The 23,189-nt window shown below is 29.9% G+C and overlaps 3 protein-coding genes across 3 annotated transcripts; 2 read left to right on the forward strand and 1 right to left on the reverse strand.

Annotated features, from left to right (window-relative positions):
* On the forward strand, nt 1-4,259 carry LOC108826987 (uncharacterized). The gene is given in 14 exon segments (XM_018600329.2): nt 1-183; nt 275-294; nt 360-471; nt 546-643; nt 1,184-1,370; nt 1,471-1,533; nt 1,625-1,699; nt 1,766-1,831; nt 1,908-1,985; nt 2,079-2,106; nt 2,109-2,155; nt 3,603-3,680; nt 3,761-3,880; nt 3,968-4,259. Coding segments are annotated over 14 exon segments (1,095 nt in total). The 5' UTR covers nt 1-150; the 3' UTR covers nt 4,058-4,259.
* A 4,906-nt stretch (nt 4,260-9,165) lies between these two features.
* On the forward strand, nt 9,166-12,351 carry LOC108837217 (probable receptor-like serine/threonine-protein kinase At5g57670). Its single transcript, XM_018610282.2, has 7 exons — nt 9,166-9,491; nt 9,574-9,834; nt 10,004-10,161; nt 10,347-10,426; nt 10,526-10,661; nt 10,974-11,123; nt 12,019-12,351. Exons 1-7 carry the CDS (start codon nt 9,296-9,298, stop codon nt 12,175-12,177), a joined length of 1,140 nt encoding a protein of 379 aa, XP_018465784.2. The 5' UTR covers nt 9,166-9,295; the 3' UTR covers nt 12,178-12,351.
* Nucleotides 12,352-21,644: 9,293 nt separating this feature from the next.
* Nucleotides 21,645-23,189, reverse strand: LOC108824218 (uncharacterized). The gene is made up of 3 exons (XM_018597591.2): nt 22,721-23,189; nt 22,339-22,436; nt 21,645-21,984 (listed from the first exon to the last, which is right to left on the reverse strand). Exons 1-3 carry the CDS (start codon nt 23,172-23,174, stop codon nt 21,931-21,933), a joined length of 606 nt encoding a protein of 201 aa, XP_018453093.2. The 5' UTR covers nt 23,175-23,189; the 3' UTR covers nt 21,645-21,930.

Consider the following 23,189-nt stretch of genomic DNA (forward strand, 5'->3'; position numbering starts at 1 on the left):
CCAAGATAGATCTATCCGAGAGAGAGAGAGAAGAGACACACATTCACTCCCTTTTTTGACTTTCACTTTTTTAAAAAGGTGAAAAGCTGTTTTTGTCTCTTCTTTCCCTCCGGCGTCAACGGCGGATCCGTCGTGTTATAACCGTCAACGATGTCATTCACTTCGCCGGAATTCGATTACAGAGTACGACTTCCTCTCTCTCTCTCACAAATATCCAATTCTCTCTCTCTAAGGCTCATTGTGTTTGCTTCTTCTTCTTCTTCTTCTTCTGCAGTTTGGTTTCTCAACGATCGGGTGAGTTTTCTCCTCGTTTCTAGGGGTTTTTGTTTCTTCGATTTGACACTGTTTTTAACGATCAGGGAGCATAGTTTCGCGGATGTGGATAACCTGGAGCACTGTGTGAAGTACTTGAACCAGAGCTTAGTCACTTACGGATTCTCTGCTTCGCTCGACCTCTTCGCTACCGATCCTGTTCGTCTTTCTCTTTCATAATCTTTTTTTTTTTATGTTTATGAATCTGATTCGAGGAACTTGTTACATATTAGGTTTCGATCGCGAGGACTTGTAATTGCATATACGCTTTGATTCAGCAGAGGCAGCGAGATGTGGAGTTCAGAGAATCTACTAATGATCAGAGACAACGGTGACTCCCTTTTCTTTTTGCCTTTTTTGTTGAATCTTTATATGTGCTTTTTTCTTCTACGTGTATATTGCTTGTATCGTAAGTCAAATCTATGTGCTCTGAACCAGATGGATCGTTGTGTGATCTAGATCTTGCTAATGTTATGTATGTAGAGAATCTTATCACTATTTTTCGGTTTATGTGTGTGTTTTGGAGTATAGTTCTGGTAAAATCTAAATCTTTTTGTTGGGGTGGGGGTGGGGGACAAAAGAACACAAAATTTTCGGACACAAAGTTACTTAAGATGTTACATTTTGCTGATATCCTTTTAACTCTGGTCCGAACGAGGTTGATTGTTGTGTGATCTATAGATCATGCAATGTATATAGAGTATCTTATCACTTTTTTTTTGGGGTTTATTGTCTGTTTTGGAGTAGAGTTCCTTTTTGTGAGGACAAGAGACGACAATTTTCTGACACAAAGTTACTGGAAATGCTACTACATTTGATGTCTGTTTGAGAACATTTTTGTTTTTAAAACCAGTTTCTTTTTTTGCTTCAGACTTTTATCTGACATGGCGAGACTGGAGGCGAAAGTTGAGAGGCTTGAGAATCAATTGCAATCCAAGGAGAGGGAACTTGGTTCTGTCACAAGAACGGAAGCCAAAAACACAGCCGCTTTAAAGGCGCAGAACGAGAAGCTACAGAAAGAGAGAGATGAGTTTCAGCGGATGGTCATTGCTAACCAGGTTTCATCAAATATCTTAGTGTTGATCATGTTTTCAAAGAACTTTTGAATGCTAATGCAATTGCTCTTTGAACATTTTTTTTTTTTTTGGTTTTTGGAAGCAAGTCAAGACTCAACAATTACATGAAACAAAGAAGAAAGAAAAAGAGTACATAAAGCTACAGGTATGCTTTCGGTTCACAGTTTCACGTGTATGCAAGCAATATAGGTTGAATCTTACTAAACTGAAATTGAGGAAATATTATTTTGTTTTAGGAGAGGTTAAACCAAGTGTTGATGGAGAAAAAGAAGGAAACAAGATCAGGCATGGAGATCATGAATCTACTCCAGGTACTAAGACCTTGTCGAGTTTTCCGAGTGTAGCAGCTTTCGCCTGATCAACGTTTTCGTGTGCAGAAAGAAGGGAGACAACGTGGAACATGGAGCGGGAAGAAAACTGATTCTGATTTCTACAAAAAGATTGTAACTACCATGACGATGTTATAGCTTCTCGTGCTTCATATTGGATTAATGTACTTAGTAAATATGATCTTGCCAGGTAGATGCATATGAGGCGAAAAATCAAGAACTCGTGGCAGAGAACACTGACTTGAGGGCCCTACTGCGATCCACGCAGGTTTTTTGTCTTTTCGTTTTGTTTCTTAGATAAAAAAAGAAAAAGAGAGAAACTGTATGATAATTTTATTAACGACGATGATCATTTGGACAGGGAGACATGCGTTCCTTTTTGAATGCTAATGAAGACAGAGCTTTGACCCGTCTCAGTCTCCTTTGGGCGGGAAGACGGTATATTAATTTTCATTATAAGCTAAACTAGATCTTGACCCGCCCAACCGGGCGGGTATTTATTTTATGTTTTTAGTTTTTTATTTATAAATGATATATTTGTAATATTTAAACATAAATTTAGATTGAAAATTATAATAAAAATTAAAAGTTTTAAAAAAATATTTTGATATAAATTTTAAATTCCTAATTAAAATAATATAGAGATGGGTCATAATTTTTTCCAATTCCAAAATCTTAGCATTCTTAATAACAAATAAAATAATTTATAAATACATAAAATATATAAACATATTTGAAATTAAAATAAATTTGTTAAAACAAATCTTACGCCATTTTTGTTTATTTCTATAGTTTTACCCGTGGCCGTATAAATATTTGCTTTCACTTCAATTTTTTTTCTTTGTTCTAATGATAATATATATATATATATATATATATATATATATATATATATATATATATATATATATATATATATATATATATATATATATATATATATATATGTGTGTGTGTGTGTGTAAATTAATATGTATTACATAATTGTTGGTATAACATTTTAAAACAAATTTTTTATAAATTACTTTAAATAATTATATTATGTGATTTTAATCGTCTATTATATCACAGTGTATCAATATAAAATCTAATATTTATAACTAATTGGACTTATATTATAAAAGTGTTATACTAACAATTTATAAATAAAATATTTTATATTTTATCTATATGATATATAAATTGATTTTGATGTGTGATTTTTATTTTATTATTTTTATTAATAAATATTGAAAACTATTAAATGTCAACAAAAAATCTATTAGGAAATTTATTTTGGTTAAGATTCATTCTATTAAAAAATCTATTATTTAAATTAGGAAAAGACATTAAATACTTAAATCTATCATTTAAATAAGGAAAAAACAAAATTCTCTACTATTTTTGTTACCAAATAAAATTTAATTTTTTTAAAGACTACTATCCATGTTACCAAACAAAAGTTTAAAGTACTTCTACTTTAATAAGATAGATACTAACAATTTATAAATAAAATATTTTATATTTTATCTATATGATATATAAATTGATTTTGATGTGTGATTTTTATTTCATTATTTTTATTGATAAATATTGAAAAATATTAAATGTTAACAAAAAAAATCTATTAGGAATTTATTTTGGTTAAAATTCATTCTATTAAATAAATCTATCATTTAAATTAGAAAAATACATTAAATACTTAAATTTATCATCTAAATAAGGAAAAGACAAAATTCTCTACTATCTTTGTTACCAAACAAAATTTAATTTTTTTAACGACTTCTATCCTTGTTACCAAACAAAAGTTTAAAGTACTTCTACTTTAATAAGATAGATATAAAGATTCAATTGATTCCCATTGGAGGCATCGGTGTATATCAACAAGGATGATTGGTATTGACAGGATGTTTTCGACCTACCTTTTCGTATGGCTCGAGGTCAGATAGAAGATAGTTTACGCACTAAGATGGTTTCCATTAAGGTACAAGTGTTATTGTCACTTCCCAGCTTATTTTGCAGCTTAGTTTCTATCTAACATGTTGCTTTTTTCGGTTTATGAAGGAGCGCATGGGTCAGTTAGTAGACGCACAAAAAGAAGTAACAATTACTTCAGAAGCGTCAGAGAGGGAGCTTGAACTTGAAGCGCAACTAGTTGAGGCACGAAGTATAATTCAAGAACAGGTACTCGTATTAAATTTCTCAAATACTATGATTATTTAGAAACATTACAAAAAAATTTATAATCATATATCTTTTTATATAATGTAGGAATCTATAATGTCTAAGCATTTGCCAAAGACAGACCGGAGAAGAAACTCAGCTCCTCATCCACAGTCTCTCAGTGGACTTCGTGGCTGACTTAGATTGTGAATCTTTCAGGTGCAAAAATATCAAATCTTTTAACAAGGAGATGTCTCATGTCTTTTTCTAATCAAGTTACTGGAGAGTTTATATGAATTATGCATGAATGTGGATTCGTATTTGTAACATTGTACAGAAGAACATCTCGGGTGTTTATTTTTGGAGATAGTTACATAATAAGACTTTTGGTTTTTACGTATCAATAACTAGGTAGTAATTTGGGATTGTGAGCGAAGTGAAATAGTTTATTAAATTATTTATTATATATTGTACTAATAAATTTGTCGTATATTTTTTTTTTATGGATCGGCATTCATATATTCCATCGGATTTAGTTGATCTATTCAGAATTCTTAGAGTTGGAAATTTAAATCTTATTCGGATATTTACAAATTTTGGTTTTGATTTGGTTCAGATCATTGCAGGTTCGATTCATATTCTAAGTTCGGGTACCCATTTTAATTATGCACTTTAACAAAATCCAAATATTTTATGTCTTTAAAATCCGATAATGAAATAATATAAAACATAAAAATTCAATAATATAAAACTAAAAATTTAAATTAAAATAAAATTAGTTTAATTCAAATATTTGGATGAAAAAAGTATTTTCAGTATTGGAACATTTTTTGTTAATTTTAGATATTTACTTGTGACTATTTTGATAATTTTTAGATATTTCATATTTTTGAATATCTAATAGATATAAAATTTTAAATAATTAATATATCTAAGTATATAATTGTAATTTAAAAATATTTAGTATCCAAAATATTTTAATTTGGATCAGATTCATGGCTGGTTATCTTGATATTAAACTTTTATATTTATGTATTCTGAGCTCTTCTATTAATATAAAGCAAAACAAAATAAATGTAAAACAAATATTCTGGGATTATTTAACATACATAATTATTGGATCATACTTCTGAAAAGTAAAACAAAAAATAGTATTTTTAAGAATGTTCCTAGATATACGATAGCTAAATAAGTCTTTCATATTTTTTTATTTTTTTGGTCGAAGTCTTTCCTAATTTAAGTAATGATCTTAATGACATCAAATAAATATATATAAACCAATTTGAAATAACAAAAAAGCTTAGCTACCATTAAAATGTAAGGTTGTTGTCACTGTCTGATATAAAAGAATCGTGGTCTCTCAATGGAGACTGGCGGGACTTGGGGCTCGTGAATACAAGTAAAACGTCGCCCTCTTGATGGCTTTGTATACATGTAACAGTCTAACAGATGTACTCCTCAATCTGATATTTAATAGTAATGTCATCGACCGACGGTATCATTTTTTCTTATATATATGTGTGTGTGCGTGTGTGAATTTGGTAAGAAAGAGTTTTGGTCGTCGAAGTTTCACTGAAAAATAATCACATGTTTATTTCAATTTCTTGTCATCTCTATATATTTTTTTGGTAAAATTGTCATCTCTATATGTCGTTCCACTTCAAATCTTTCTTTGTAGGGAAATTAGCATAGATGACCATAAAAAATTAATTCAACAAATAACCATATGAAAGATATGGCTAGAATATGCTATACATTAATATGTAATATTACTATATATACCCGTAGACAATTTCAACCTCTGATTCACTTTTATTTTTTCTCTTTTCTTCTTTCCCCTCTCATTTTATTTGCACTATATTTTATTTTTAATATAATTCAGCCAAATAAAAATATCAGAATAATTATAAATATTTTTTACATATACTATATTTTAAATTTTCTGAAACAGATATAAATTTCTTTCAAAACATGAAATTTTTTATTAATACGAATATCTTATTTTATTCTATATTATTAAGTGTATAGAATAATGCATATTTAAATTTTCTTTTTTTTTTCTCCCTCCCTCCTCTCTTTCTATCTCCTTAAATTCTATTGTTTTGTATAGCATAGACAATTTCACGATTGTCCTATCGCTTCTCCTTCACCAGGCTTGTCATGTGTGGCTTCTGTCATTTAGATGGAAGTTAACGAACTGAGAAACTCTATCTTTGCTCCCACATCACTGAGGGATGCATACGTATTATAGCAAAATGATCCATAGTTGGAGCATTCTCAACCTTTAACTATGATGTATTTGCTCTGTAACGGTTTTAATTGTCATGACTTTATGTGGTTGTTCGCTGTCTAACAATGTATGTTGATGTATTTGTATTTTCTAAATAGCTAAACTTTATATCTCCAGGAAATGGACGATGGACTCTCTCTCTCTCTCTCTCTCTCTCTCTCTCTCTCTCTCTCTCTCTCTCTCTCTCTCTCTCTCTCTCTCTCTCTCTCTCTCTCTCTCTCTCTCTCTCTCTCTCTCTCTCTCATCATCTAGTCCCATTGTTTATTTTTCTCCTTCATCTATGTGGTGGTTTTTCGCCTTCTTCCACAATTTACTATTTGTTGTTGTATTATATAATTAACCTAATGTAATACAATATATTATGTTATAGTTATGTTATTACTATGAATCAGTTGTTCTATTCTACTTGTTTAATAAATATAGTATAGTACCATTAATCAGTTATACATAAAAAGTTTCACGTGCAGAAAAGGAAAGAATGGTCCAACTTCACCCACAATTATCCCATCAGAGAATCATTTTATTGTAATGGTTATTTGCCAATTTTTTTACATTATGACTCTAACCGATGACCAAATGAATGAGTGGAAATAGTTAATTTCTCTTTATTCTTTAAACTTGATATCATTTATAAGTAATGAGAATAATTAATTCCTTTTCATTCTTTAAATTTGACACTATTTATAAGAAATGTTTTTTTAAATATTTTTTCTCATTCTTTTTAATTTATAAAATCAAAGAACAATATATTTCTTATAAAATTCGGGAAGGAACAATAGGAAACAATATTCTTATTATTTTTTTCCTCTTTATTCTTTTTCTGATTGTTCTTATTATTTCTTATTGGTCACCCGTTAGAACCTATGTATATTGTGCAAATTAACCCTTCTTTGTAAACGACAACTACAAAAACTATTTCTTTTTGCTTGATGATCAATAAAGAGCCTGAAACTGACTAAGAATTTTGCGAATATCATAGTTTAGTTTAAGAACTACTATTATTTAGGATGAATTATTTTCATTTGTATTTATAATAGTTTATATCTTGTAACTTATTTTGTCATGAGGGGCTAAAGAATTACTTCCATGACACATTATCTTAGTAAACATTAAAGTAAATACGTTACATTCACGGAGATAAATAATTACTTGCTATCATCATCGATTTACTTTGGTTTCATATTGAAAGTTTCAAATCAATTACATTGACTTCTATCAGAACTCCTTATGAATAAGACATCTCGATAAATAACTAAGATTCATTAGTAGGTGAAATTAAATATTAGACACAATCGATCACTAACAATGTATTTTTGTCGATTTGTTTATTGATATATCAGTTTAATTAACATCCGCTTAAAACTAGCATCATCTCAGCTGGCATTAAGAAAATTGTTCCATTCACAGAGATCAATCTTTTCCAAGTTAGAGCCATGCGTCGTCTTCTAGATGTTTTAATAATTAAGAAGCCAACTAATATAATATCTATATAAGCAAATGAACTTTTGACACTTTTTTTTTTATCAAATAATGAGAAGAAGTAGAGAAGACAATCAGAAGAAGATAAAACATTCAGTTGAACTGAACATGTTTTGCTTCTTCACTTGTTCTGGTAGTATTAGATCTTTTTTTGTAACACTCAATTTCTGGTAGTTAGGTCAATAAACGTATATGGGTATTTTAAACTAAGATCTTATGACTAAAAGGTTAGAAATGCAATATCGCCCAATTTTCTTTCTTATATCTCTGTAATGTTGGATATCTATACTAATATAATATTGAAGTATAATTAAAAACTATATTCTCAAAAGGAAATGATTGACGAAAATTTGGTCTTAAGCTTTCGTGGTATACCAGATTTGAAGAGATAGATTTATAATCTTCAAATGAACTCAAGAGGGTTGACCTTGTGTTCATTAATTTTATTTGATCTACCTATGCATAAGTCTGAACTAGTCAGTCCTCTTTTTATATGAAAGTTTTGTAATCATAGTTTAAGATTCTTCGTTTTCATGTAAGCAACTCTGCTTTGGATGAAATGAGACGCCAAACTTTTATAATTTAGGAGTACTTTGTAGTCCAAAACACAGCAAAAAGTTAAATATTTATGTTTAGATGTTAAATTTTTGTTTACATAATAGAAACAAAATACTTTGTTTTTTTTCATACAATCATTATTTTCACTTGCGCGAAATGGAATTGTTATCATTTTAGCTGTTTGCCTCTTGATTTACATTTAGAGTAGTTGATATACTTGACAAAAAAAGAGAGTAGTTGATATACATGTCTATATGTTAAAATACTGTTTGCAATATAAAAATGTTTTTCATAGACAACCATCATTTTCCACTTGAAGAAAATGGAAACGCTTATTATTTTTTTCTCGTTTGTTTGCGTTTTACTTTTGGATTTACAATTTATAAGAAATGAAATGTTGGTAAGACAATGTTAAATATATCATTTATTGCATACAAGCACAAAACTTACCAATTAAACACAAATTATAGTCCTTCGACTTCGATGTCATAAAATAAACAATAAATAATCAATGTCAAAACATAGATATATACACATAGACAAATAGAGTTAAATAATGACTAATTCTAGTAGTGATTCTTTTGTATTGGTGCTAACATAAATGACGAGTGTTAGGCCAGAAGAGCTTTAGATATGGACTACCTAACAATAGTTTCACTTGATTAAGCAAACTATGTTAGGCTTGACTTAATTTTAAGAGAGTTTACAGAAAGAAAAAACCGAGGGGAAAAAGTAAAATTGAGAACATGGACATCCTCCAGCAGAGCTACCAGCCTTGTGTATAAAAAAAAGCATTAAAGTCTCACCCACACAAAATTGCTTCATCTTTTTTCTACACTTCATTACCACCAAAAGTCCAAAACGCAAATCACCAAACGCTAAACGCGGAAACTCTGTATTCGGTTACCTAATTATCTGTGGACGCCCTCACCGTAAACCTTCACCAACCGAAATTTAATTCTTCTGTGTTTTTATTCACAAAGTACAAAAAGCAGACAGATAATAACATCTCTCTTTCTTCTTATGCTCTGTCTCTTCTTCTTCCTCCTTCTCCCTCTGTGATTCATTAGTTGCGTAAAACCTCGAGTATCTTCTATTCCATTAAAACAATGAAGTACATTCGAAGCAACAGCCTGAAACGTCTCTTCTCCTTCAAACGACGCAGTTTCGACTCCGACTCTGAAAACTCAACTCCACACGCCAAATGCTTCGAGGGTTTTCAAGAAACAGAGCAGTTTCAAAGACCCAAGTGGAAATGTTTCTCCTTCGAAGAAATCTGCGACGCAACCAACGGTTTCAGCTCAGGTTCTGTCTCCAAAATTCAAGAAACTTTGATTCTCTCTCTATATTGTCTTTCTTTCAATAAAAGGGTTTTATTCTTCTGCAGAGAACTTGGTAGGAAGAGGTGGATTTGCAGAGGTGTATAAAGGGATTTTGAGTAAAAGTGGTGAAGAAATCGCAGTGAAGAGGATAACGAGAGGAGGTAGAGACGACGAGAGGAAAGAGAAAGAGTTTCTAATGGAGATTGGAACAATAGGACATGTCTCACATCCTAATGTCTTGTCACTTCTTGGTTGTTGTATTGACAATGGTCTCTATCTTGTTTTCATCTTCTCTTCAAGAGGCTCTGTTGCTTCTCTCCTTCATGGTACAAAAAAACCGACAAACCTTACAACTTGAACTTTTATGAACATTTGATGCTTTTCTTGAACATGGTTTCTGCAAATTTTTCTTAAAAAGAAAACAATGCTTTCATGAAGTTATTTGGTGTTTTTGTTTTGTTTTGTATATGTTTTTAATATATTGTTTTTATGTAGATTTGAATCAAGCACCATTGGAGTGGGAGACAAGGTATAAAATTGCAATTGGGACAGCAAAAGGGCTTCATTATTTACACAAAGGTTGTCAGAGAAGGATCATTCACAGAGACATTAAATCCTCCAATGTTCTCTTAACCCAAGATTTCGAACCACAGGTACTCTGTTTACTTATATTTCTCTTCCATCTTAATTTCCTAACTGTTTCATTGTTAAATACGTATATATATATATATATATATATATTTCATCAAAAAAATACGTATATATATATATATTTTTTTTTTGTTTATTCAATAATTGTATTCAAAGAAAAAAATAATAATTGCCTTTGTATTTTTAGATATCTGATTTTGGGTTGGCAAAATGGCTGCCTTCTCAATGGTCGCACCATTCCATTGCTCCAATTGAAGGCACATTTGGGTATTTTTGTACTCAAATTTTATTTCCATATTTAAACTATATAACAAACTGCATGTGTTTTGTTTTAACATATTGTTTGATCATTTTGAATAAAAACAGGCACTTAGCTCCAGAGTACTATACACATGGGATTGTGGATGAGAAAACTGATGTATTTGCCTTCGGAGTGTTTTTGCTTGAACTCATTTCTGGTAAAAAACCTGTTGACGCATCCCACCAAAGCCTACACAGCTGGGTAAATCCAATTTAACCCGAATTTATTTACTATTTACTGGTGTTTTTATTTGTGACACTTTTATTTCATATTTTAAGGCGTGATTTAGTAAAGGTTGTAGAAGTTCTTTATAGCTTTTTCACTCACTTCTGCATAATACTTTTACCAATCAAAACTTTATGAAACCAAAAACAAGCTCATAACGTTTCGATGAAGTAGGTTATTTTTACATAAAATGTCTTTTTAGACCAAGGGCCTCCCTTGACCATATATTTTTCCATCTAGTTACAGAGAAATGAATTCATGGTGTATTACATATTAATATTTTAACAGGCAAAAACGATAATAAAAGATGGAGAGATTGAGAAGTTGATGGATCCAAGGATCGGTGAAAACTTTGATATCCAGCAGCTTCATCGCATAGCTTTCGCTGCGTCTCTCTGCATCCGATCATCATCTCCATGTCGACCTTCCATGATCGAGGTACGTTCATTAAACTCATTAATCATATACCTATACTTGTTTACTTCTATATGTGCATAGAATAAACATTATTTTAGTTTATTTGACAATTTTTACATATTTGGTCGTTTTTCTTTCTTATAGCTAGGCTGCTTATTTGTTTGTTTCTTACGTTCATTTTAATAATTGAAAACCTACTTTGGGCAACAGAAGGATAATACTGTATCATTAGAGATGAATTTTTAAAAAGCCAAAGTAATTTTATGATTGGTTCATAATGAGACGTAGTATCGTGTCGTCGTGTCGATATGCTACTCAACGATTGGCTTTTCAGTTAGATAATTGGCTGCGTGACTAAAAAGTATCTTTGTTATTCACTATATTTATGATATTGAGTAATAATAACTATAAATCTTGAAAAAAATCAAAGAAACTACTATCATCATTTAGTGCCACATATAACATTCACATTTATTTTGTGTTTATATATATAAAGCTTTAATTATTGTAATAGATAAATGACCTTTTTAAGTTTAATATAAAGAAGAGTAGTATAACATATGAAAAAGCTCCTTTACCGACACCTAATCTCAATCACAGTCCCATACAAAACAAAACAAGCACTATATTTTCTCTGTTTGGGTCCAAACAATATGTTTTCTAAAACCAGATTTTGATATGGTTATTGAAAAAAGAAGAAAAGTCATGTCATATAAAGAGGCTCATTTACCGACACTTAACTTCGATCAATAATACAAAGAAACTATTAAACCAGATTTTCTAGATCAAAACACATAATCACTGCATCATTACAGGATTGGTACTAAGATATGTTACTTTCTTCAGTTAAACATCTAAGATATGTTAATCTTTCCTTTATAATGGACTTTGTGTTTTTGGATTTGTGGCACATTAGGTATTAGAAGTACTACAAGGAGAAGATATAGAGAAGGAAAAATGGAAAATGGAAGAGGAAGAAGAAGAGAAAGAAGAGTTTTGGGGATACGAAGATCTTGAGGATTGTGAATGTGATTCTTCAATCTCACTTTCTCCCCCTGGCTCTATCTCTAATTGAAGCTCTTCACATCGTAGTCGCTAGGTCTGAAATTAGTTTGTAAAATTTTGAAATATCAATTTAGTTTCACTGTATATATTTGTTTAGAGTTGTCTATTTCATGAACACTTGTAGTATTCAGTGAGGTGTTTTATTTATTTTTGGATGTGGACAGTTAATAATTTTTAAACCAAACTCTATCCAGAGTTTACAAACGCCATATAATCTGATATCATCTTAGTAGATGACATTAAGAGTTAGGGTCCCATTGCATGCATTGTGTAATTCAAATGTTACTTACTAACGTAAACACAATCATTTTGATTTTTTTATGTGAATCTTCAGAACATTGTAAATGCACATATTTTTTACTATTTTACATTTCCAAAATATTTGATAATAATGAAATAATGTTGTATTTTCTTAAATGACCTCATGTGAACAGTAGTATGAAAATTCATATATAAAAAATATACTAAACCTAAAAATATAGCAGACTAATAATACTCCCTCCATTTTTCTAAGATATATGCTTTAAACCATTTTAGTTTGATAGAAATAAAAGTTCTGTATTTTTCAATGAATATTTACATGATGTTTCCAAATATATGCATATACAATTATTGACGTTTAACCGTAAGTATTCATTTTCAAAACAATGATAAATAAATAAATAATCAAAAATAGTAAGGGTTATATATTTATATTATTAAAATTGAAGTACATTTTGGTACTGTTTGGAAACATAAATAATATATAACCCTTACTATTTTTTGATTATTATATATTTATTTATCATTGTTTTGATCAATATAGTAAAGATTATATATTTATATTATTAAAATTGAAGTACATTTTAGATAAATGAGAATTGTTTTGATCAATATATGTAAAACATCCTAAAATATTAGTCTTTGACAAACTGATGTAGTACTCCCTCCATGTGACAATAAATCTCGTTTTATACAATTTCTTTAATAAGGGATATCGTTTTAAAATACTTTTTTCTTTTATAGCAGTTTCATACTAAAAGTTTCAAAACAAATTTGACCATAAACCAATATATTCATACTTCAAATGTAAAATAGAATATAAGTCATAGATATTGAACAAAAACAAAAACACTCAAACTAAAGTAATAAGAGAGATTCTACTTATTTTTTATATTACTTTTTGTCAAAGAGGGATTCTAATTATTGTAAAACAAGTTAACATATACATTTTAGTACTTCAATAACCACATAAAGTTTCATACATCTGTGTGGTTTCTAAAATTTACTTGTACATGAGATGCCATATTCCTAAACAAAATGTCTTAAACAATACTTCATCAGTTTTTAAATAAGTGTCATTTTGACATTTCCACACAAATTAAGAAATTGACGGAAATATATGTAAGTTGTTATCAATTACACATTTTGGCCAATAGTATATGAGATAAATAAAATTATTTATAAAATTAATACATTTTTGCAATTAATTTTCAGCTGAAAATAAGTATAATACATTAGAACTGTAAAGTGATATTTTTTGTATAACAAAAAAAAAAAATTAGAATGACACTTATTATATTATGAAACAAATGCACTAGACTACTAGTAGTATGTAATATAATTAAGAATGTTCAACCAAATTTAAGTACATATTTAATTGGGTTTGATTTTCAAACCAATCTTCGTATGAAGGAATCTTCAACATCATTGAATTCACAAGTTGAGTATGCCAAGCCCTCGGATGCCATTTGATGATCAGTGATTTGATCTTATACAAGAACATTAATCATTGTTTTTAATCATAATAATGCATTCTTGGATCAATTCAATGACAATAAGTTAAGTGTGGATACTTGTTTGGCGTGTGCCTATGCCAGGTGTAAGGCACAGACAACTATCGTAGTATCACTCTACAATTATTCCAAATTTTGCAAAAAAAATATTTGATATTTTACGTTACATTTTTGGTATACTGATAATGCAATTAATCTTTTTAACAAAACATTACAATTAAGGATAGACACGGAACATATATCTGAAATTTTAAAGATACATATGTGATCTGTTTTACTTTATATGGATAATTTATTTTTCAATTCAATTTTATATGTAACATTTTGAATATCTGGAAAGATCCATATTTTTATCGGATATCCGATTCAATCCGTAAATAAAAAGTAAATATAATATAAAATATTCGTACTTCATTACAAATTTTAAAACAACTACATACTTTTAAAATCTTTAATAATTAAATAACTAGTTTAGTGAATATAAATATTATAACTTATATAGAGATATAAAATATATATGAATATATATATATATATATATATATATATATATATATATATTACAAATATGTATATAAATATGTATATAACGGATCAAATATATATATTTTAAAAAATTTAGTATTCATAATATGCTTTGTTTTTAACGAATATTAAATTTTAATACTTTTTTGATTCATTGAATTATAGAATCCAAATTTTTCGGATTAAATCGAAATAAATAACAGATCTAATCAAAATATATAGATATTTTGCCCACTCCTAGTTACAATAAACTTTTGATGTTTCAGTCCTCAGTCATCATGAAACTTGTGTACTACAAAAGATTTACACTTGGATTAAGATCTATATAAGTTTAAGACGTGTGTTAAAAAAATAAGTTTAAGTTAACATGTTTGTTTGTTAGTCTGAGTTAGTTAGCATAGCAGATGATTAATAAGTTTCTATAATAAAATAAAATTGACAAATAATTCTCATCTTCGAATATTGTCATTGACCAAAGCAACAAAACTGAGTAATATAAGACCGCCTACATCCTTAATATTAGGAATTTTCAAAAATAATAACAATAAAATAATGATTGAACATGGATAGAGTTCTTAAAACGAATATATATATATATATATATATAACATGCATTCATAAACTCCAAGTCGCTGCTATGCATATCAATCCGTGTATACAACATCTTTTAAGTCCGTTAAGCTTAATAATGTCATAATCTCTACTTAAAATAGGAAATTAGTGGTGGTAGTCCAGTGGTGTTTGAGAGAATAAACTCAATACAGTGAATCTTGGTCCGAACTCTACCGGCGACACGTATATAAACTATTGTTTCGGTTCATTTGAATGTACAGGAGAATGTCTATCCGTGGATTGTACATCCATCCAAGAGTTAAGTCTGTGTCTTTAATAAATCCGGGTTTAACTTTTTTTTAGTTTAAAAAGAAAAATTAGGATATTTACATAAACTCATTTTGTGCGTGTACATAGGAGATATTTACTCCAAGTCCTTATCAACTTGTGAGCTCATGGTTTAAATAACCAGCTAATGCTGAGAGATCAATAACACAAATTATTCATTCTATTAACCACTCCGTTATACTTACAGTTACACGTAACATGCAACGAATTATTATATTATTTCATTTTTATGGTTAATAAAGTGTGTCTACAAAAGTTGGCTAGCCAATTCAACCACATAATAGAAAATTTGAACTTTCATTTATCTTGGATAAATATTGTGTGTTTTCCTTTCTTTCCAAAGAAAAGAAATAATATTTTCATCTCTTTCTCAAAAGCAGAAAGCTTTTTTCTAATACGTAACACAGACCTTACAAACTAGTAATAACTATTGTCCTACTTGCATGCGGAAAATAAAAATAAAAAGTTGATTCTCCAAAGCAAATGTACTAGTAGAAGATAATTAGCTCAACATGTTGGACCACCTAAAGACCTATATATAATAGATAAACCTCGAATCACATAACATTTAAAATATTTATTTGTGTTGGCAACATAATAATAATGCGATGTTTGTTGAAATATCTGGATAATGGAATAATTTCTTTTTGGTGGATTAGGAGTACCTGACTCATTTTCTTACAATGATTGAGAACCCAAAACGGCCCCAATTGGTTTTCCTTTACCTCTCGATTCCATTTCGTATGGTTCAATACTGATTCCCGTTCAGACCAAAGTCCTAATGGAACTCTCTTCAATCTGGTTTCAGTTGCAAATTTCGTTTGGCTTAAAAGAATTTATCCGGCTCTTAGTTATTAATTTTTCCTTCCGGGTTGCTACAGCTTTTGTTGAGCGCCTAATCGGCTGTTATTTAAGAACCAAGCTAAAAAGTAAAAACCATATATAAAGTGATACATTACATTTTAAAAGAAAAATCAGCGAGGATTGTTCCTCATCAAATTATATGAGTTTTAACATTGACTTCATAAATATTAATTTCACGTTGTAGAAAAGACAAATGATTCTCTTTTTATTAAAACCTATAGTATGTATTTGAATACTCCTTGAATTCAGATTAAATATTTAGATTTCTGTAATAAAGTTATAAATTCATTTAAAATATTTTAAATTTCTAAGAACGAAGTTCAGTTTGAAATGGATTTAGGGTTTTATCGAAATATCCAAATTATCCGGAATCTAGAAATAACTATCCTAAAACATGCGAGTATTGAATATTATATAAATTATCCAAAATTCCATAAAAACTATCCAAATTAGCTAAAATTATCTAAATTAACCGAACCGATATGAATTAAACATTTAAATTCTGCAAAGTACTGTATATGTATTACCTGAAATCAGTTTAGTGCGGTTTTGGTTCGGACCTAGCCATTAAATCCAGTTAAGTATTTCTCTAAACCAAACCTGATCAGTTTTTTTAATCGGGTTCAGGTTTAGCTTTGGGATTCAGTTTCTTTTTTTTTTTGGTCAGGCCTACCAAACCTCATTGAGTCAATAACCCACACACAACGACAAAGTTCAGTTATAAGATCTATTTTGTTTTCATTCAAACTCGCAACAAAATAAAGATGGCTGCAAAATGAATTCATTCCACAAGGGGCTGTTCTTTTCTCCATTAGTGACTCAAAGAACTGACCACATAGTTTCTGACGAGGCGGGAAATTTAGAGTAGAACCGCTGAATATCGTTTCCCACTGTCTCTCTGACAACACAAACGGTGATGTTGCCAACGACACAACATTCTCCATTCTCTTCTTGTCATAATCCCGCAACTTTCCGTACAGCAACGCATACCCGAAATCTCCTAAAAGATTGCCACCTGTCTCCTCGTCACCAGCAAGACCCTCAGCACTACGCTCAAGTATCTCATCGCTATCGAGACCGAAAACAACATACTCACGGCTCCCATTCACATATGCAAGACGAAGCTGAGACTTGTCGTATCCCTCAAGAAATGAGATTGATCCTCCCTTTGAGATTCCCCGGTCATTAAGAAGATTGTATAACTGAACAGAATAGTTCTCTGTGCACGGAACTAGCCAAGCCTTCATACATCTTAGGAAATGATGGGGGTGGCTGAAAAGCAAGAAACAATTATTGAAGTAAATGCCAAATAAAATGAAGACTTTAAAGAGAAGGTTAATAGCTTCCAAGGTTACACAAGTTATGTGATATTCTACAAGAACAGAAAACATAGACCAAACCGAAAAGAAAGGTTTGCAGATGCCTTCTAAGACAAACCTTGATTCCAGAAATGGTCCTTAATATGTCCATGGAAGGCATTTTAAGTAAATGGATCTGATTATCTGCACAAACCACCTGCAGCTCTTGTTATCAGTAAAATACATCAAAACATTCCAAACCCTTGCTAGATCAGAGATTGAAAGAGTAGGCTCCTCCAACTCACAGAAGAAAGAGTTGGATCTGGTGGCCACATGAAATACCACAAGGGAGACCCTATTCTTGGTAAAAAAATTCTTCTTCCCTTCCCCCTAAAGATACACAACAACACAGACACAAGAACTCAGGACACTTTGTTTCATGACCTATTAGTCCAGCAGTATAATGGTCATCAACTCAGGCGCACCTGAATACAAATATGCTCCATCGGAAGAGAAGTTCAGCACATTAACTTCACCAGAGCGCTAATGCCACGTGGTAGAAGATTCAGCATCTTCTCCACCTCTCACCCCAGGGTTGTCTAAATCAACCACTGATCTCACCTTCTTCTTTTGATTACTCAAGGCAAGTTTTCTATTACCAAATCCTCTCCAAATCAACACTCTTCCTGTTACATCTCCAGCAGCTATGATCCTCTCCGTGTGATGGAAAGCAAAAACATTGATAACCTTTGTGTGATGCAATGTCATCTTATTCATTTACAATAATATCAGTTTTTCATATTAAATTTTATCTATTCAAGACTATTAAATTTTATCTCTAGCAACTTTCTCTCCGATTGCAAAACGCTCATCAGAGCCATCCTCACCAAAAGTAAGATCAAGAAAATCTATGGCATCCTCAAGGATATCTACAGTCTCTCTTCTCATTTTGTAGCTATCTCTTTCCATCACATTCCTCTTTTTCAGAACAAAGATGCTGATCTTTTAGCAAAACGGGCTCTTAAGGCCTATCTATCTTCAATTTCAATCTTCATATGGGTTTCAAACCTTCCTATTTGTTTTTCTGCCTTTTTAATCTAAAACTAGATATTGATCCGCGCTTTTGCAAGCGCGGAATATTTTATGACGAAAATTTTTATTACTAATTTAATAAATATTTTGTTAATTTAAAAGAGTTTGTATATTTTTTTTTTTTGCATTTAAATCAACACTTTTAAATTCGACCTGAATCCGTGATTATACTGGTTAATACGGCGATCCGATTATTCGATTTTTTTTTAAATATCCATATTTTTAAAAAATCATGAAATCCCCAGACTGACCGATTAAACACATGGATGACCAAGATGGATGACCGAGATGGATGACAGGTTTATAATCTAATTTGATCTAAATTTTTATAGTAAATAATTTGTCACCTTTTATTCCAAATTTTAAAGTTCAATGTTTTGCAATTTATGAAATTATGATATTTTTACAAAATTTTGATTGAGGAAATTGTAGATATAAAATAACTAAGATTAGTTATAGTTTTTTTTGAAACATGAATAGTATTATAAAGAAAAGAGTATATTGTTTGGAAACATAAATAATACTATAAAGAAATGAATATTATGATTTAGTATAGGCCTAACTATAAGTATGAAATAGAAAAATAAATTTAATTAAAAAATTTACAAAATAAATATTAGGTTCAACACAATGTTTCAGTTTTAATAAAATATATATTAACGTCTAATAAAATTTGATTATGAAGCTGCTAAAATACCTGCAAGAAAAAAGATTTTCGTAGTCATGATTTTTGAAACCTTCATAGAAACAATAGTTTTTTCCATGCTGGTTAGAAATAATATTTGAAGATGGTATGTTTTTCATGTCTCAGATCTCATGTTATTGTAATAGGAATTATAACTTGTATTATAATGTTTGATAAATAATGGTAATCTATAAACATCAAATGGAGCCTAAAGGATTACGTTTTTGTATATGACAAACATATTATGTCCATTAATATCAGTGGATCTCGCAAGTATCAGCTCGTAAACTGATAGTTATGCGTTAGGGATAGAACTAAATGAGTAGGACATAATTATGAAACAGAACCAAATTAAGTTGGAGGAAAATACCTGAGAAATAAAATTCTGTTAGAAAGATCTGTTGGCAAATTATGTAATATACTAACAATGGAGTAAGATTAATAAATAGGAATTATCTAATTTTATTAGTATTGATGTTTTAAATACTGTTACATATTTTGTAGGACTATTTCAAATTTAAATAACAACTTTCTAACATAAAATATAGGATCCTGAATTAATAGATTAGATTCGATTTTGGGAAGATCATTATTAGAATATAAATGTTTAATAATTTTAAAATACAAAATATATGAATGTATTTGTTTAAATTAGAAAATTCTGAAATTATACTAACCAAACGAATGGTTTTGATTTACATATAGAGTTGTTTGTATAGGTGAATTATTTTTACCTCTAATACAATATAGTATAACTGAAAAACAAAATTACTAAGTAAATATTAAAATAATGGGATATAATATCAGAATCGTAACATATGTTGTATACATTTATGGGTGCTGCAACTAATCATTTCGTAATGATTGAGTAATTTGGTCACAAGTGTATCAATTATTATCAAATTCTGAAATTTTATAGATATCAGCTACCAAATATATATTACGATTTCCCAATTTTTTTTTGTATCTCTTATAATACTATTAGAAATTAACATATCTATATATGGGTTTCTGAATTTTAATACAATATATAACTACTAAAAATATACCAAATTAGCGAAACAACACCATACAAAAATAATTACGAAACATAGTACTACAATTGTAATCATAATACAAAAACTATAAAAGAATAAACATTATAAAGAAACACTATACCAATATTTTTTATACATTAATTATAAGAATGTCACGTCCAAACAATGTATTGCTAATCTAGTAGTACCCTCAGTCTAGTATTTAATTCCAAGATTGGTTTATTTATGACAAATTAATTGTTGGTTTATTTTAAGTTGTCCGGTTATATTGTAATAGTAATGTGTAATATAATCATATTGTAACTAATTTGAAATGGTCCATAAATTTAGTAACATGCTAACAAATGTGAAATAGTCCAAAAGTTAAATGACAACATTAATGGTAGATAAATTTAGGACTCTATTTTAATAGAGTAGATATATAGAGTTGTCAGAAAAAAAGACTATTAAATTTTAGATTTTATATAATAACACAAAACGTTATTTTATATTTTATATTTATCTATGATATTTCTTTTTTTTTAAACGGAAGCATGATTCTAAAACAGAATCATAAATTGTCAACATTTCTAAATAAGATATTTAGAATCATTTTGGAATCGAAATTCCATAAGATTCCGATTTTGATTGCAGTTCCAAAGAAGGAAGCATTCGAGGAAGATTATGTGCAACCTTATTCTATAATTTTATTTTATTTTCCATTTCTTAAAAGAACAAAAATGAATTGACATTTATTTTTTGTTCATTATTTTATTTTGCACTCCATAATAAAATAAAATGGTAACAAAAATCATTCTATAGAATATCACTAATAGTATTCTATTTATCACTCTAAAAACTAAAAAAGTAGAGTTTAAAGTAAAGATGCTCCAATGGAATTTTACTTTTTATTTTATAATAAAGTAAATAATGAGTTACTTTATATAGATTAGTTCATTTATTTTTTATTCATCATTTTATTTTCTCTCTCTAATATAGAGTATCATTGGGGTATAATCTAACTATATTATAAAGTAATTCTATTTTTTTTAAAAGGATCATCATTAGAGATGGTCTCATGGAATTTATATGTATTTTGAAGGAGAAAATGGAATATTACAATTGGAAATGCTATTAGGCTACACACGAGTGGGATGTCTTCTTGTAATACCATAGATACAAATAACTTCATCTTCCACAAATAAAATCTTTTGTTTATCTATGAAAGTGCTAATTTCGTTTTAGGCTACACATGAGGGGTTTATTTTCTTTAATTCATATATGTCTATTTGTATTTTCAATCCTTTAAAACAGTTTCTAAATTAAGACAACATATAGATTATAATTATAATGGATAGGGTAAACAATAACCAATGTGACTAAACTTACAACAAACCAGATGATCAATGCAACTCCATTTTCCTTAGGAGATTTCACCACTAATATATGAAAAAACTACCAAGAGCTCTCAAATATATCAAAACAGATCTACCATCTGAAGAAAACTTTCGTCAAGATACGCGCTTCTTTTTTGTTTAATTCTCTCAGATAAACAGGTTTCGGAAACTAGCCAAGGGGACAAGAAGTGGGGATGATATACATTGTTGCTTATACGCTTTGTACTTTCCCGGGCATCTCCTTAGCTTCCACACTCTTCATTTCCTGCGTTTATTAATTTGCAAAAGAAGACAAGAGATGAGAAACACATGCAATAAATCAATGACACTTTTATGTTTAACTATTGGGTGAAGACCACGCTTTAAATCAGGGAACATATGTTTTGTCCCTTCCATTGTTGTGTTCATTAGCTTAGAAGCAAAAGAAGAAGTAAAGAGTTAAAAAACAAAAACACTTGAAACTAGCTTTGCAACAAAGTTTGCCTAAAGTGAACAATGGGAGTTAAAAATGGATAGGAACTAGTACATAGAAAAATTCAAGAACCGCAAGAACGCAGAAACTTAACATACTAAGAAAATCAAAATTAAACAATAAAAGGCCCTTCATTTGAACACTTACAGATCCTTTGCCTTCATAGTACTCGTCCAAAGCCCACTGGTACTTAGATTGGTTTAACCCAAACCATCTCACCAAATGATCATCCACACTTGAATGTGCTGTCGTAAAATGGTTCAGCACACACAGAGAAGAATGTCAAAATTACAAACTTTTAATAGCTTGTTAGGACCAAACCACAGAAACAGTATGAAAATCCACAATTCATTGTAACATTAGCAATAATTTCCACCTAAATTTACTTTCCAAAAAATATAATCTTTAAATCAATTTCTTCATCAATTAATTAAAGGGAATCAGAAAATCAAAGAAAAAGGCTATCTCAAAAACCAAGATCCGAAAATGAGAAAACTTTTTCCTCAGATTTCTCTCTCTCGTTCCGTACCATTTTGAACCTTTGTGACGGCGTTTCTGAAGAACCCTAAAACTGAGTCGTCCTGTTCAGAGGAAGCCACCGATTTAAACTGCTGCGGAGGAGGAAGAACCGGCGGTTGAGCGATGGGTTTTTGAGACACGGTGGCGGGAGATTCAGGTGGTTTTGGAGTCGCGGGAGGAGTCATGAAGACAGTGTAAGGCCCGATTTTGCCGATGACAGGAGGAGGTGTTGATGGGTCTCTGTTGATCGGCATCTTGAGATGAAAATGAAGGAAGTTTCTCAGACAAGAATCTGAAAAAGAAGAAGAAGAAGAAGAAGGTGTGCAAGTTGCAGAGAGTGAAAGTGAAGGACGGTGGATATGTAAGAAAGAATCCGTGAGGTTTTGGTTTGCCCAATCTATGTGCTTCAAGTGTAAATGTACTTTACTTTTCACTCTCACCAAAGAGTCAAAGTCACAGTTCATGTCTTTTTTCCTCCT

This window comes from Raphanus sativus, chromosome 9 (genome assembly GCF_000801105.2).
Source record: "Raphanus sativus cultivar WK10039 chromosome 9, ASM80110v3, whole genome shotgun sequence".
Classification (NCBI taxonomy): Eukaryota; Viridiplantae; Streptophyta; class Magnoliopsida; order Brassicales; family Brassicaceae; genus Raphanus; species Raphanus sativus.

What these genes read in the sequence shown, in the direction of transcription:
- LOC108837217 (XM_018610282.2), top strand. Translation starts at nt 9,296, where the DNA reads ATGAAGTACATTCGAAGCAACAGCCTGAAACGTCTCTTCTCCTTCAAA. An exon ending in TGTTGCTTCTCTCCTTCATG is followed by an intron (nt 9,835 to 10,003) that starts GTACAAAAAAAC and finishes GTTTTTATGTAG; the next exon opens with ATTTGAATCAAGCACCATTG. An exon ending in GTCGACCTTCCATGATCGAG is followed by an intron (nt 11,124 to 12,018) that starts GTACGTTCATTA and finishes GTGGCACATTAG; the next exon opens with GTATTAGAAGTACTACAAGG.
- LOC108824218 (XM_018597591.2), bottom strand. Translation starts at nt 23,174, where the DNA reads ATGAACTGTGACTTTGACTCTTTGGTGAGAGTGAAAAGTAAAGTACAT. An exon ending in CGTCACAAAGGTTCAAAATG is followed by an intron (nt 22,437 to 22,720) that starts GTACGGAACGAG and finishes ATTTTACGACAG; the next exon opens with CACATTCAAGTGTGGATGAT. An exon ending in ACTATGAAGGCAAAGGATCT is followed by an intron (nt 21,985 to 22,338) that starts GTAAGTGTTCAA and finishes TAATAAACGCAG; the next exon opens with GAAATGAAGAGTGTGGAAGC.